This window comes from Desmodus rotundus, chromosome 2 (genome assembly GCF_022682495.2).
Source record: "Desmodus rotundus isolate HL8 chromosome 2, HLdesRot8A.1, whole genome shotgun sequence".
NCBI classification, from domain to species: Eukaryota; Metazoa; Chordata; class Mammalia; order Chiroptera; family Phyllostomidae; genus Desmodus; species Desmodus rotundus.
Window position 1 is genome coordinate 9,378,697 of NC_071388.1, and position 14,108 is coordinate 9,392,804.

Genomic DNA, 14,108 nt, shown 5'->3' on the forward strand with positions numbered 1-14,108 from the left:
GGAGTGGCTGGAATTAAAGCCAGCTACCCACTTCTCAGTTTCCTTTTTGGTGCTGACTGTTCACCACGGACTCCCTCCCGGCTCTTGTCCAGGGGCTGAGAATTCCATAGAGTTAGCCCTTCCTCCAAAGGGTGTGGAGCGTGCAGAGAAGTGAAACTTAGAATTGGTTCATTTCGCTACTTGTTGGTGATTCAGGTAAAATATTTACTGAGGAGAGATGTTGAAACTCATAACATAGTATTTTAAAATTATTTCTGAATTCAGACTTGTTCATCTTTTTTCTAAATTGTTATCAAGCAAAAATAAAGAAAGTGACCTTTTCTAAGCTGTTGGATGGATATGTAGCCATTTCCAAGTCCACTGGACACTTTTGGGATGCTATGCCTTTGATATTTGTACAAGAATACAAAGTCTTTGCATAGTGAAACTGTATCATACCTACATGTTAAGCCACTGTTCCACTAAGCTTTTGTTTATTATTTGTTTATTCACCTTGCTCTTGAGGAGCTCACGGTCTGGTAGGAGATGGACCTACAAAGGGAGACAGTGTTCACAGCAGGGTACTCAGTGCAGGAGGGGCCAAGAGGGCACAGTGGGCACAGCAGCTGGGGGGTAGTGGGGAGGGAGGTGCAGTGAGGATATGTCAGCTGAGCTGGGTCTTGAAGGGGGAATAGGAGGAGTGTCCTTGATAAAAAGAGGGAAGGTCAGTGGGCTCCAGCTGGAAATGGTAAGAAGTAAAGCTAGACACCTCGCTGATCCAGTTGTGATAGTCCTCTCATGCTGTATTAAGTACTTTAAATTTTAGCTTGTCGATTATAAGGAACCAAAAGAGGTTTTTGAAGGAAGCAGGGAGATGAGGTTTGGGAACTGAGTGTGACACGGTCCCTTTATTCTACAGAGAACCTGGAGGTGGAGTCTAAGACTCAGGGCTCATCTTAAACTCTTGTCCTCCTTTCCTGGCTCTTCTGCAGTGGTCCTCCTTGAAACAGCACTCACTGCTTATGTGGCATTACACCTTTCCCTAGCCTGATCTCTCACCACTTGCCTAATGTTCTCACCAGCTGAAGAAGGAAGAAAGGACGGAGGGAGGAAGGAAATCATCAGGAGGAAAAACGGGGCATGATGCTATGCTTGGAGAGTATTTTCCAGATAGTCTGCTTATGTCTCTGCAGGTGTGTTGTGCTCACCGACCCCCTGAAGGACTCTTCTCGAACTCAGGAATCCTGGAATACCTTCCTGACCAAACTCAGGACATTGCTTCTTATGTCTTTTACCAAAAACCTAGGCAAGTTTGAGGATGACATGAGAACCTTGAGGGAGAAGAGGACTGAGCCAGGCTGGAGCTTTTGTGAATATTTCATGGTTCAGGTACTTGGCCAATGATAGAACTGGGCAGTTTCTTCCCTCCCTCCCTCCCTCCCTCCCTCTTTCTTTCTAAATAAGGCCGCTCTCTTTTAGTAAGTCTTATTAGCATAGTTTTTCAAACCAAGACACTGTATAGTAGCTAACAGACTTTCTGTCTCTTGGCTTATCAAACAGGATACCAGAGATTACCATTCCTGAGTAAGTGTATCATCAGCTCCCTGGAGCTTCAGCACTTGGCATTTAGCCTTTTATGTAATGGCCTTGCCCTCAGACTAACACCAGCGTGCTGGCCCTCTGGGGTGCCTGCCTTGGGCATGCCTGCAGATGCCGTGACAGAGGAGCCCCAGTGGTGGTGAGGGTCGCGGTGGGGAAGATGCCCACCACCCGCCCAGCACTGTGACTGCGCTGTGACTTCGTAGGCACAGTTCTCTCTAGTTTTGTTCTGTAATCAGTCTAGGGCTCCAGTAAAAGATGGCCTTAGGCTAGTTTCTTTACGACAGTTTTTAAAAAGTTTAGATGTTAAAAACTGTAGTCCAGAACAGCTCTTTCTCTGTTTCAGGAGAAAAGTCTCAGTGAACAGAGGGATGGTAATGGCGTAGTGTGGGGGGAGGGGCACCTTCCCCACACTGCAGAGGGGCAGAATGTTGCTCTTAGGGTTCCTTGTTTGTGTTCACCATATTTTGAAAAAGCTTGTTTTTTACATTTAAATATCACTTGTGTATCACCTACTGAAGAACTTACACACTTTGAACAAATACGTGGCAATTCTGATTAGAAATTTTGGTGTTTATCTCTTATTCCGATGGGTGGGTGCACAGAGGGGAATTTGAATGTTCATAATTTCCTGTATGGGGGGCCTGCTGCAGGCCTTTGAGATTGCCCTGTCTCTTCACTCTTCGAGTGTGTTGAACTTAGCTCCTAAGAGTTACAGACAAGGAAAGGGGGCTCTAAATGAGCCCAGTGGTGTTGGGTTGCAATCTGAGGTATCAGTGTGAACCCACAGTGGGTGGGCGGGTAGGTGGGTGGATGGATGGATGAGTTGATTTGGCAATAGAGGGATGTGTGTGTGTGTGTGTGTGTTAGTACACATGCATGCACACTCTGTCTTCTGACAGGGCCTAGGAAGAATGACACCTCAGTAGCAGTGAGCACACTTAGTGCCAGAGCTTGGTTTCTAAACTCCATGTTCCACTAGGAGGTGCTGGACCTCCTTGCAGAAGTGGTTGATTCAGGGTTGAGGCAGGGAAAATACAAGATGGACCTGGAATATCTGTGGACCCAGCAAGTGAGGAAGTGCACAAGGAAGGTAGAGGTCTGCCAGAAGAACATAAGCACCACCAGCAGGAGCCTCCCCATGGCCAAAGCTGAACCATGTATGCACCAAATAAATGATGACGGAGTTGGATTTTAACCCATGAATGAAGTTAATACTCACTAAGCCTGAATGGATATAAACATAGAACTGGTTCAGTGAGTAAAAGGAGGATAACATCCAGCTCTCCTACGTGGAAGAACCCAGTTAAAAACATGTATCTGGGTTGGCAAGGGAAATGCCCAGGACAAGAGGTGACTGTGGTGTCCTGTGCTGCTGCTGAGTCACGGAGGGTCAGAACTCATCTTGGCCCTCCCCTGTTTCAGTCCAGTCCCCTCTCTGTGCCTGCGCGAGCGTTGGCATGTCATCAGACTGGTGTTGTGTGTACTTAGCATAGTACAGATATTGTTTATAATGCTGCCTGCTTCTCTCTGTTAGTCTTTAATAGCTATATAACATTTCAAAATACTGATTTATGTTTCTGCTTTTTTAAAACTTTGTTTGGGTGAACAGGAGGAACTTGCCTTTGTGTTTGAGATGCTGCAGCAGTTCGAAGATGCCCTGGTGCAGTACGACGAGCTGGACGCCCTGTTTTCCCAGTACGTGGTCAACTTCGGCGCTGGCGGTGAGTGGGGACGCTTCAGCCGCACGTCTCTGCACAGCTTCCCCGCTTTCAAATAGTCTGGAAGCTGCCGTTTCTTCACAAAACAGCTAAACCGTCCTGTGTTATTGTTTTCAAATAAATTGTATGGTTCCAGTAGGAATGAAATGAGAATTAAGATTTAGTCACTTTCACTTTTAGAAGAATCCTAAGTATTAAAAAGCATTTAAAAAGTTGTTTTTCCAGTACAGAGTGTCATATTTGCAACTTACAGCTGACTAGCAAAGCTTCCGGTTCTGTGCCTCCCAGCTAGCATGGGGGTGGGAATCTTTACATTGGTTGAGAGGTCGTCTTTGTGATATTTGAGAGCCCCTTGCAGTGAGTTTATAGGACCCCATCGTAATGGGTGTTCATCTTTTAAACTTTCAGAGAATGTCTGAAATTCTTTTAAAAGTATATAGTTAGCACAGTGAAACCGTATGCAAGGTTTATAATTGTCCTCACTGTGTTTTGGTTGATAATTTCTTTTTACAGAAATGACATTAAATATATATATCTATTTGTCTGTAGCTTGTTCTTGTTAACAGCCCATCGCTGGCATCTCTCCAGGTTAACAGCTGAAGTTCTGAGTCATTTTTGCTTGTAGCCGCGTAGTGCTTCTCAGGGCGGGTTCATTGGTTTACTCAGCCATCTCCTGGTGTTGGACCTTTGGGTTGTTTCCACTCCTGCCACCACAAGCAGGGCTGTAATGCACGGCTTTGTTGGGTTTTTTTGTTTTTTTGAGAGAACCCTTGTCACGGTGTTCAGAGAAAAGAGTGATTTTAGGGAACCATCGTGTCTGCTAGAAAACCCTTGGGAAGAGAGTCCCGGGAGAGTCCACTTGGGCCACGGCGCCGCTCTTGCTCTGCAAATGCCGATGAAACGCTACTGGTGGTCCCCACTCTAAGCCAGTTGTTACCAAGTTCAGGTTTGGATCTCTCTTTGCCAAGACACAAATTTAAACATACAACCAAAGCAAAGTATTTACTAATTAAATAAAAGTAATTTAGAAGAGGTAAAATTACATTTCTTATGTTTTACATGTATTCTGCATATATATCTTTTAAATCTCTTACATATATCTTACATTATATTTCATGTGATTTCTTTGTTCTCTGAGTTTTAAAATGAATCTGGGACAATTTGAAATCCAAAACTAAGCCTGGTCCAGGTTTTACAGCTGACTGATAAGATTGTTCCGTTTTGTTCCTTCATGTTATAGATACTTGCTGGGCACCCACGACGCACCAGGCACTGTTCTTAGTGCAGTGGGGGCTGGACCGAAATCAGGCACGGAAAGATACATATATACTTAGAGTCGGGTAGTCATAAGTGCAGGCTGCAGAAAGAACACAGGGAGGGGATAGCGTGGCGGTAAGTGCCGTTCAGTTTTAGATAGGACAGTCGGGGAAGGCTCTCTGAGCAGGTGGCATTAGCACAGAGGCCTGAAGGGGAGGTGGGCGTGAGCCAGGAGAATCCTGGGAGTGGGGGGACTGGCAGAGGGACCTGCTGGTGTCGGGACTCTGAGGGTCTGGCAGGGCACTGCAAATAGTGTGCTCTCTGGCAGCTCTGAGTGCAGGCTAGAGTCAGTAAGTGATGCCGTGGGCTGTGGTTGGCATTTCAGATACTCAGTAATTAGCGTCAGGTGCATCATCCAGCCACTTCCTGACATGAACGTACCATGAAATTGTCATAACACCTCTGTTTTGCAGTAAGCAAAAATAGATTAAGATTTTTTTCCCATAAAGATTGAATGACTTGTTATTGTAGATTCTTATGTTTATTTTAAAATCCTATTTGAGTCTTGGGGTTATAAGTTTAAATTGAGATCATTGTTGGAAATTTATGATAGGCAAGAATTTCCCCCTCTGCTTCCTGCTGTCCAGCCTTCCTTTGCCTACCGTACTTTTCTCTGGGGGCAGGACTGAGGTAGTCGGCATGGTGGAGTTAGAGACAGTTGGGTAAGGAAAAGAGTGGAGACAAAAAGACCCGCCTAACAGGCTGCCCTCCAGCCCCAAAAGACCCCCAGCCCAGGCCTCATGCCTTCCCTCGGAGCTGATGACTACAGAGCCCTGGGCTCCCTGGCTCCTCAGCCCACCAGTCTCTGGCTGCTTCCCCACCTGTTCACCACCTTGTGGCATTACCCTGTGCTCATTACGTTACCCTGTGCTCATTGTCAAGTGACAAGTCCGGAGTGAGGTGCTTGTGGTAATGACCCCATTTCCGCCTCCCAAGACTGGTTCCACGCCAACCCGAAGGGGGCGGGCCGGTGCCTAGGGAGGAGTACCTGGGTGGTGAGCTGCCCGTCGGTACCTGAGTCCCACAGCCCCTCGAGAGTCTCAGTGAGGTGAAGGGATCTGTAGTCAGCCTTTCATGATGTGTGTTTGTTTAGATGGTGCCAACTGGCTGGCTTTTTTCTGCCAGCCGGTGAAGAGCTGGAATGGATTGATCCTCCGAAAGCCCATAGATATGGAGAAGCGTGAATTGATACAGAGGCAAGAAGCTACCCTGTTAGATCTGCGCAGTTACCTGTTCGCTCGCCAGTGCACCCTGCTCCTCTTCCTGCAGAGGCCGTGGGAGGTGGCTCAGCGCGCCCTAGAGCTGCTGCACAGCTGTGTGCAGGAGCTGAAGCTCTTGGAAGTGAGTCGTCTGTTTTCCCCATTTACCCTTTTCTCCACTGTTCCAACAGAAACCCCAGGCATTGAACTGTTTGTGCTTAGGAAAGAGTTCTCTTCTTCTGAATGTCCTTAATTTTTTGTATGTAATTTGTATAGTTATTCTTTACATGATTAATTGCTGGAACATGTAATTTCTGCTCTTAACATGATGGAGTTCCTCTTGGGCCAAAGCAAGCCTCTTAGATCAGTTTCTGCAGGTGCCTTTAGCGTGAGCTCTGGAAGCGGGTCTGCGCTGATACAGGTTACTACCCTGATGGCCGCGGGATGTGCAGAGTCGGGTTTGCAGGTAGATACTTGCTTTATTTCAGAACTGTCTTTGTTTTGCCCACGAACATGCAGATAACATTGCGACATCAGCCAGCTGCGCCATGCTAATTAGTAGCACAGAGATGAATGGAAGGTATGTTCCGAATATGTGTGTGCATACGTGTGTGAAAGAAACCACCTAGGGAGGCTGAATGTTGTTGATCTGCAGTGAAATATTGCCTTCAAAAATGAATTTACAGGGCCCTGAACTCTTCTTCTGCCTGTAGACTTAGACCATTGTAGTGAGGAAACCCAGTTAGGGGGGTCCTGCCATTTAATTCAGCGGCCTCTTTACCCAGAAAGATGCACATGTGCACTTACAGATGTGATACATCATTTCAGAGGCTTTCTAGACACCCTAACCCCCTTCCTCAGTGAAGAACTGAGTGAGTGGGTCTGGCGGCGGTTAGATGACTTACCCAGGAACATCGCTGGCCAACACTCAGATCGTCCAAGCCAGCCAGGTTGGCCCTTCCGTTGTAGTCCGCACCGGCACTGTGAACGGACACAGTTACAGAAGGCCTTGGCGTGTGATGTTCCGTGTTAGCTGGGCTGTGAGGGGTAGTCTCTCCTAATACAGAGACTTTCTTTGTGTGCGCCCTGGAATGCTAAATACAGGCTCAACACTTAGAAACAGTCTCAGAAGATCTAAACTTGTTTGTATCTCAATGAAGATAAATTATTTTAGTTAATTTCTAAAGAGAAATGCCTAGCCCAGTTGCCATAAACTCAAGAATTGAAGAATTTTATCAAAATGTTTTTTTTCCTGGACATGTAATCAAGCAAATGAGGAAAAATAACATTTTCCACCTTGAAATGATGTTCTTTGGCTTCCTCTAACCAAGTCGACTTAGATTGCCTGCTCTGCCTGTTCCGATCTTGCTGTTCAGACCTGGGGGTGCCATGAGGTACCCCCCATTAACAAGACAGGCCGTCTGTCCTCATGTGGGCCCAGAGAGTTTAACTGGCTTAGTGACTTTGTCCTGTTAGTTTTGGGGGTGGGGGTGGTGAGGGGAGGAGGCGTGTATTGGAGTCTAGGTGGGTCGCACTTGGCACTTCAAATTGGGACAGCCCGGGGGGGTCGATGAGGCAGTGCCGTGCGGCATGGGGCAGGCCTGGGAAAGCACAGCAGTGGTGCAGAGCTGGCAGCATTAGTGCTGTGCCCAGCCTGTCACACACTCAGGGATTTAAGACTCTTTCTTAAATTCTTTTTCTTGCCTTAGAAAGTTGACAGTCAGAGCTGCAGTATGGCTGCCAGCCTGTAGTGAGGAGAGGAAGCACCGCCAGAGCCTGTAGGGCAGGCGGCCCCGAGGCCTGGGCCCCCTGGTGGGGGCCGCCGCCCGGGGGAAGGAGCCGGCCCTGCAGCCAGTGCCATCTCCTTCTGCCTTCCCATCTCCTTCTGCCTTCCTGTCTCCTTCAGGCATTCTGGAAGCTGGAAGGCAAGGGAGCCCGTGGATGTATTACACGCAACAGTAGCGGGGACAGTGTGGCCGGGGACATCTGGTACAGTGTTGCACGCCAGTGTCTTTGTCCCACCATGGATCCCTTATTGTTGCAGCGTGTCCAGACATGTAGGCAGGCTCTGGGGGGACATGTGGTGTCCCCTCATCCACTGCACCGCAGCACCCTCACCTCTTGTCAGCTTGCCCAGCGCATAGCAGGTCCTGCTCACCTCGCTCACCTGAGTCTGTGGCGCCTCTGGCCATAGTGGAAGTGAATGGCCACAGCCTAGTTGTTACTCTTTGCCTGAAGAAAGAAACGCGCAGGTCGTGGGTGGCGTGGGCTCCCGAGTCCCCAGCAGTGCTGTTGTGGGCAGTACGCCTGCAGACATAACCGGGATCTCCCAGCTCTTCTCTGCTGTGCAGGTGCCCTGGGGCCTTTCCGAATGCCTTGGGTTGTTTCTGCCTGTCACTTTCACATGGTCTTTTATCCCTGGCTGTTTTCTGGGTGAGAAAATGGTCATTGTCATCCTGACCTTTCTCCGAGTGGAGGCTGACCCCACTTTTAATCATCCATATTGCATTCCTTTGCACTCTTCCGGTTCTGCAATGTGCCTCTTACGGAGCGGGCCAAAGCTGAGTGCCGAACGCGAGGTGAGGCCACACCACAGGCTGTCTGCTCTCTCAGTCTCTCTCCTTCCTAATGCGCCAACTCCCTGTTCCCTGCTCTCACGCCACACACAGCCAGATGCCATTGTATGATGGTGCTGTCACTTGGTGTCCCCATTACCTCAGTGTGTGCATGAGGTCCCCAGGCCTGTTAAGTACACTGTGCCTATGAAACTTCTTGGGACTCAGCCCAGCCCAGGGGTGTCCTACACTGTCCTCAGCGGGGGCTTGATCCCCTGTGTGTACACACAGGCACGGATGCCGTCCCCCTGCAGAGCGTCACGGGGAGCTGCTCTTCCACTTCAGAAGTGTCTCCTGTCTTGTACCAGCAGCTGGACTGCAGCGTGGTCAGGTATCCCTTGTGAGGGCTTTAGGGATACAGGAGGGTGGGCTCTGAGCCAGACTGTCTGCATCTGGATCCCACCGCACCCCTTCCCCCTGGACCCTCACTCATTTACTACCCCCTGGAGCTCCGCATTTCCAGCCTTGGGAGGGAGGTGGCTGGTAGCTGCCATTGGGTTGTGAGGACTCACGAGGTGACACGTGTACAGGGAGCGCAGCACGGGGCTGGCCCATCGCCAGCCTTTCATCCAGGTCAGGTCTTGGCATGACCTTCCTTATCAGTGTCTTCTTGAATGTTCTTTGAGACAGTGGAGTGGTCTGTGTACACTTACGTGTTGGCATTCTCACAAGGCTGTAGCGGTTTTGCGACACTTCAAGGACGAAATTATTTTCTCAACTTTCTCATCTCAGATTCTTTCTACAGGGTGGGAGGATTGTTGTAGTTCATATATTTTGCAGTTGGCTAACTTGAAAAGTTTATTCTTAGAGTTTCTTTTAAAATCTTCCAGAAACATTCAAAAGTCGAAAGACTCAAAATTGTTTACTTACTGTGTGCACTTGCCTCTACCCGCCAGGCCAGACTTGTTTCCCTGCATCTGGACCGGCTCAGCGGCCTGTTTTTCACATTCGCGTCAGTGGCCAGAGGCCGGTGTTGAGCTCTGGCTCTGCTACATGGGCTGCGGGCGCTCAGAATGCTGCCGTTGCTGGCGGTGGGCGAGGCTGTGGGGCCAGATGCCTGGGAAGCAGCCAGCTTGCCTGGAAAGCAGCCAGCTTGCAGGGTTGGCTGATGCTTGTTAATCCTTTTACAGCCCAAAGCCGGAACAATGCAACTGTTGGGCGTTGCTGATTGTGACAGCTCTGTAGCAGGAAATACTATATGTTTTTGCTTCTGTGGTCTGTAAGGCAGTAGGGTAGATTTTAAATAAATGAAAATCAACTTCCTGTTGAGTTCTCAGTTGATTTAAAGTATCTTCTTTGAGAAAGGAGCAGTGTGGTGGCCATTTGCCATGGGAACAAGTCCCATCTCTGTATTGGGCCTAGAGTCCCACCCAGGGGTGCTGATTTAGAGCCTTGGGCCAGCTCCCCTGATTGAAAATGTGGAAAAATGAAAATTATACTTACTCCGTACAGCTTTAGGGATCAAGGAATAACATCCATAAAGTTACACCAGTTCTATGTGGGTTTACATGACTTTACAGAGTATTTCTTTTTTTCTACATTTAAAAAATTGTCCCCCCATTTACCAAAAATTGACTGTATTCTCTGTGTACGTTTGGAAGACACAGACAAACATACAGAAGAGATGTCATGCTGATTCCGACAGCAGGAGTTCCCTTTTGGCCTTGGCCTTTCTGTCCATAGAGGAGCTGCCGTCCATTCAGTCAGCCTGTTCGAGCAGGGCCATTTGGGATTCTCCGCAGAGTGTGTGGCCTCGCACACAGCATCCCGATGACACATAGTCATCCAAGTTGAAACACCAGTTCAGGGACACACTTTCTTAAAGCATTTAGTATAAACTGTCAGACTGCCTTCTGGAAAGATCTCCCCACTTTCAGTTACGCTTATAATGCCTGTTTTTTAATCTTTACCAAACTGGTAAGTGAGAATAATATAAGGAAGGTATTTTCTAGAAGGCCGTTATGTGTTTGTTACAGCGACTGTCCGAATGATTTTTTTCTCAATGTGTTTGCCTTGGCACTGGCTGTCTTTTGTCAACTTGGGTTGTGATTGTTATATTCGCAGTGTACACCAGGAAGGGTCAGGACCCCTCAGTGTCCCAGAAGAGCCGCCCACTCTAGAGACTGGCCAGAGCTGTGTGTGAGAAGCCATCACAGCCTGTTGGCCAGATTGTGAGCAGGGGCTGCGTGTGGTAGACGCTTCCAGGTTAAACTGGAGAAAACAGATAAGGTGGGCCACTCAGCTGGCCGGCTGGGATTGGTGTCCTGAGGTTGGGTCCAGCAGAGGAAGAAGCAGAGGTGTGGCTGAAGACTGGGACTTGGGGTCGCGGAGGACTTGCTGTGTATTAGGCGCCCTGCTGGGCTCCTCCATGGATACATGGAGGCTGTTGCGACCTTGAGCCTTGAGGAGCTGGGCTGGAAGAGTAGTGGGGTGGACAGGAGGAGGAGTCAGTGCGAAGGGCGGGTGTTGCTGAGGGGGAACCAGTAAGAGTTGATGGCTTCGGGAAAGGAGAAAAAGGCTGCCAAGCACCCTTCGAGAAATGGGTGATTGTCTGCCCGACTCTGGTGCACACGGGGTGAGGGGTAAGGGGCCCGCAGGAGGAAGAAACCTGCAGAGAGCACACCGAGCAGCCATGCGCAGGCTGTCAGAGCGCAGGGTCGGAGCCAGGTGGCGAGAGGAGCACGTTCAGGTGCAGGGGGGTCAGGGCGGAGGGGTGGCTCTGCGCGGTGCTGCAGTTTAGCCTGGTAAGTGTTTATGCAGTGCCTGACGTGTACTGGGGGAGGTTCCCAGAGGTGGTCTTGTGTGAGCTGGGTTTTAGAAGATTCATTCAGTCAACAAATACTCATTGAGCACCTGTGTGGTACCAAGCAAGCATTTATTCTAGGCACCGTGCTTTCAGCAGAGAGCAAGACAGACCAAACCCACCCTGTGGAGCTGTTGTTTAACAGGACGAGTAGGCTAAGGATTGACCAGGGAGACCTAGCTTGTGGTGGCAAGTGCAAGAGAGCATTTCAGGCAGAGAAGGTGGTTTATTTAAGGAGCTACATGGGATCTTAATCTTGTTAGAAGGTAAGGGGTGAGGCAGGGCTTGGAGGTGAAGGCGACAGAGGTGCTGGGAGCAGACTTGGAAGGGAGGTTGGGAAAGTGCTGGTGTGCCCTTTGGAAGGTGGGGTTCATTCCAGCGCTGGGAGGGAGCCGCTGTTGGGGCTGAGGTGGGGCTGCCAGGAAAGGCGTTGGGACCTGGTGGGGTGGAGGGCAGGGGGCGAAGAATTAGAAGGAGGCAGGGAGAAGACTCAGAGACTTCTGCCATAATCTAAGGAAGAAAGGATGACGTTCTGAACTGAGGCAGTGGGGTCAGTTTCAAATAAGTGGATTCAAGTAAAATTTGTTCCATGAATAAGTGGTTTGGAGTCATCTGAATACGTGTAAAAATAAGTTTGATCTCATACTACACACAGATAATTCCAGGTGGAGATTTGACCTCACCATGAAAGGTAAACAAGAAACTGGAAAATAACCAGTTGAGAATGTCTTCTTGAAGTTAGCAAATATTTTTAAAATAGGATTAAAGGAGCTAACTGTAAAGGAAGGGAGTGATAAACTGGACTCCATGGAGATCAAAACTTCTCTTCGTCAGTAGGGACCACCTGAGTGCGTGAAAGGCACGCACAGAGTAGGGGAGTGTCTGCAGAGTGTGTGATTAGGGAGGACTCTTACCCAGAATACACGAAGAACTCCCTCGAAACACGTATAAAACACTGACAAATGAGTAGGAAAATAGGCAAAAGAAGGTATCCAAGTGGTCAGTGAGCGCATGAATTGGTTAATCGTAGTGAAATGCAAACAAAAGGCACAGTGAGGCCCCCTCCTCCACTCCAGGACAGCTGGGAAGGGCCTGACAGGCACCGCAAGAGGGCGGAGACACTGGACCATACTGGCTGAAGAGGAGCGGGATTGGTGCCAACACTTTGAAAAATTGTCACCGTCTGATGGAGCTAAACGCACACGTACCCTGGTGTAGATAGAAACACATTGTGTACGTACCCAAAGGCACGTGCAGAGTGCTCGTGGCAGCATTATTCGTAACTGCTGGCAACTAGAAATAACCCCAGTGTTCATCTCTGCAAGGGATACAGCTGCTGAGGTCTGTTCAGGCCAGGGAAGGCAGCCAGCAGAGCAAACGGACAAACTTGCAGTGAGCGAGTGCCACCAACTTAAAGTGGAGCTCAGGAAGTCAGACACAAGAATACGTACTTAATTCCTTGTATGCGAAGTTCAAGATGAAGCGAAAACTGTCTGTCATGAGGGTCTGGCCAGTGAGGGTGTGTGAAGGGGATGCTGACTGGCAGAGAGCCCGACTGGGGGCTGCTGCAGCTGGGATTCTCTGGGGCAGGGGCGCCAGGGGCATGTTGGGGTTCCCACAGGACTCTGTCTTTCAGTATGTGGATTGTATGTGTACACACACACACACACACAGGTTTAACAGAACAGAGAGAAGAACGCATTTAATTTTAGGCTTTGAAAGTGGTGCAATAGCCCTTGCAGTGTTGGGAAGGAGGGAGCTTTACGCAAACTGGAGAACACAGAGTAAGAAATTAGTTTAACAAGTCTGTTTTTCACAGAAGAGGTTATCCAAATGGCCCCCAAGTCTGGAAGAGGGCTCAGCATCCTTCTTGTTAGGGAATGTGAATTGTCAAAAGTCGCTGAGCCCGCCCCCCGTTTCAACCAAGGCAGCAGAGCCCACGCTCTGCTGGGTGGGCCCCATTGCAGGTGTTTGATCAGTAGTCGCCCCACCCTGGAAACAACCCAAACGCCCGTCAGCAGGGGATGGACGAAGAAACCGGGGTGTGTCGGAGAAGGCCTGATGCCCCACGGTAAAGCTCAGCAAGCCGCTGGCACACTTGGCCAGACTGAGCCGTGCGGATGTCGAGTTGCTGAAAGATGCCACTTGTGGAGGAGCTCATGCCAAGTGACTTGGCCTTGTGCGAAGGTCAGCAGTCCGGCAGAAGGCATTGCTGGTGACAGAGTCACAGGAGGGGGTGACTGTTGACTGGGAAGGGGGCTCGAGGGACCCTTCTAGGGTAATGGAAGTCGTCTCCTTCTTGATTTGCGTGGTAGTGACAGAAGTGTCTCCACTGAGCTCTAAACTTAGGGTTTGTGCCCTTTGTGTACCTTGCTGTATGTATTTTTTAAAGTAATGGAAAAAGTATCACTGCAATCATTTTAAGTAGGTAAGTTTCCCTAAAATTTCCAAAAGTCCCATGTGACCATAACTGCCATAGGACCCATCTGTGCTAGGGCTTTGAAATGAATGGAGAAGAAACAGGATTACTGGCCCCTTTGGGGTCTTAGCTGGGGTCTGGCTGTGAGCCCAGAGGGACACATACAAGTGAGTGGCAATGTAAGAGGTAAATGGCACCCAGAAGCAACAGATCATGGGTGTGGTGTCATAAGATGCCACGTGACATACCAGTTCATGTGCCTTTGTCTTCCAGTGAAAACTTAAACTTAAGCTGGTGTGTGATAGGAAATGAGGGAAGCCATGAAAGTTGTGAAAACGAGGGCAATTAGAGCACTGCAGTTACTGAGCAGACCTGGCGGCAGGAGCCAGCACGTGCCCAGGATGCAGGGACCACAGGGTGTGGTGCGTGTGACTTCCACCGGGCAGGGCTGGCAGG

At 49.2% G+C, this 14,108-nt stretch overlaps 1 protein-coding gene across 5 annotated transcripts in view; it reads left to right on the forward strand.

Moving 5' to 3' along the window:
- TRAPPC10 (trafficking protein particle complex subunit 10) overlaps positions 1-14,108 on the forward strand; it is a 93,138-nt gene that overhangs the window by 39,367 nt on the left and 39,663 nt on the right. For 3 of the 5 annotated variants that reach the window (XM_045196315.3, XM_024562087.4, XM_045196319.2), the window contains 3 exons: positions 1,173-1,368; positions 3,191-3,302; positions 5,710-5,957. In XM_045196315.3, coding sequence (XP_045052250.2) covers positions 1,173-1,368; positions 3,191-3,302; positions 5,710-5,957 — 556 coding nt within the window. Of the gene's footprint in view, positions 1-1,153; positions 1,369-3,190; positions 3,303-5,709; positions 5,958-14,108 lie in introns of all 5 variants that reach the window. The other 2 variants (XM_053917585.2, XM_071220542.1) reach the window with 2 other exon arrangements.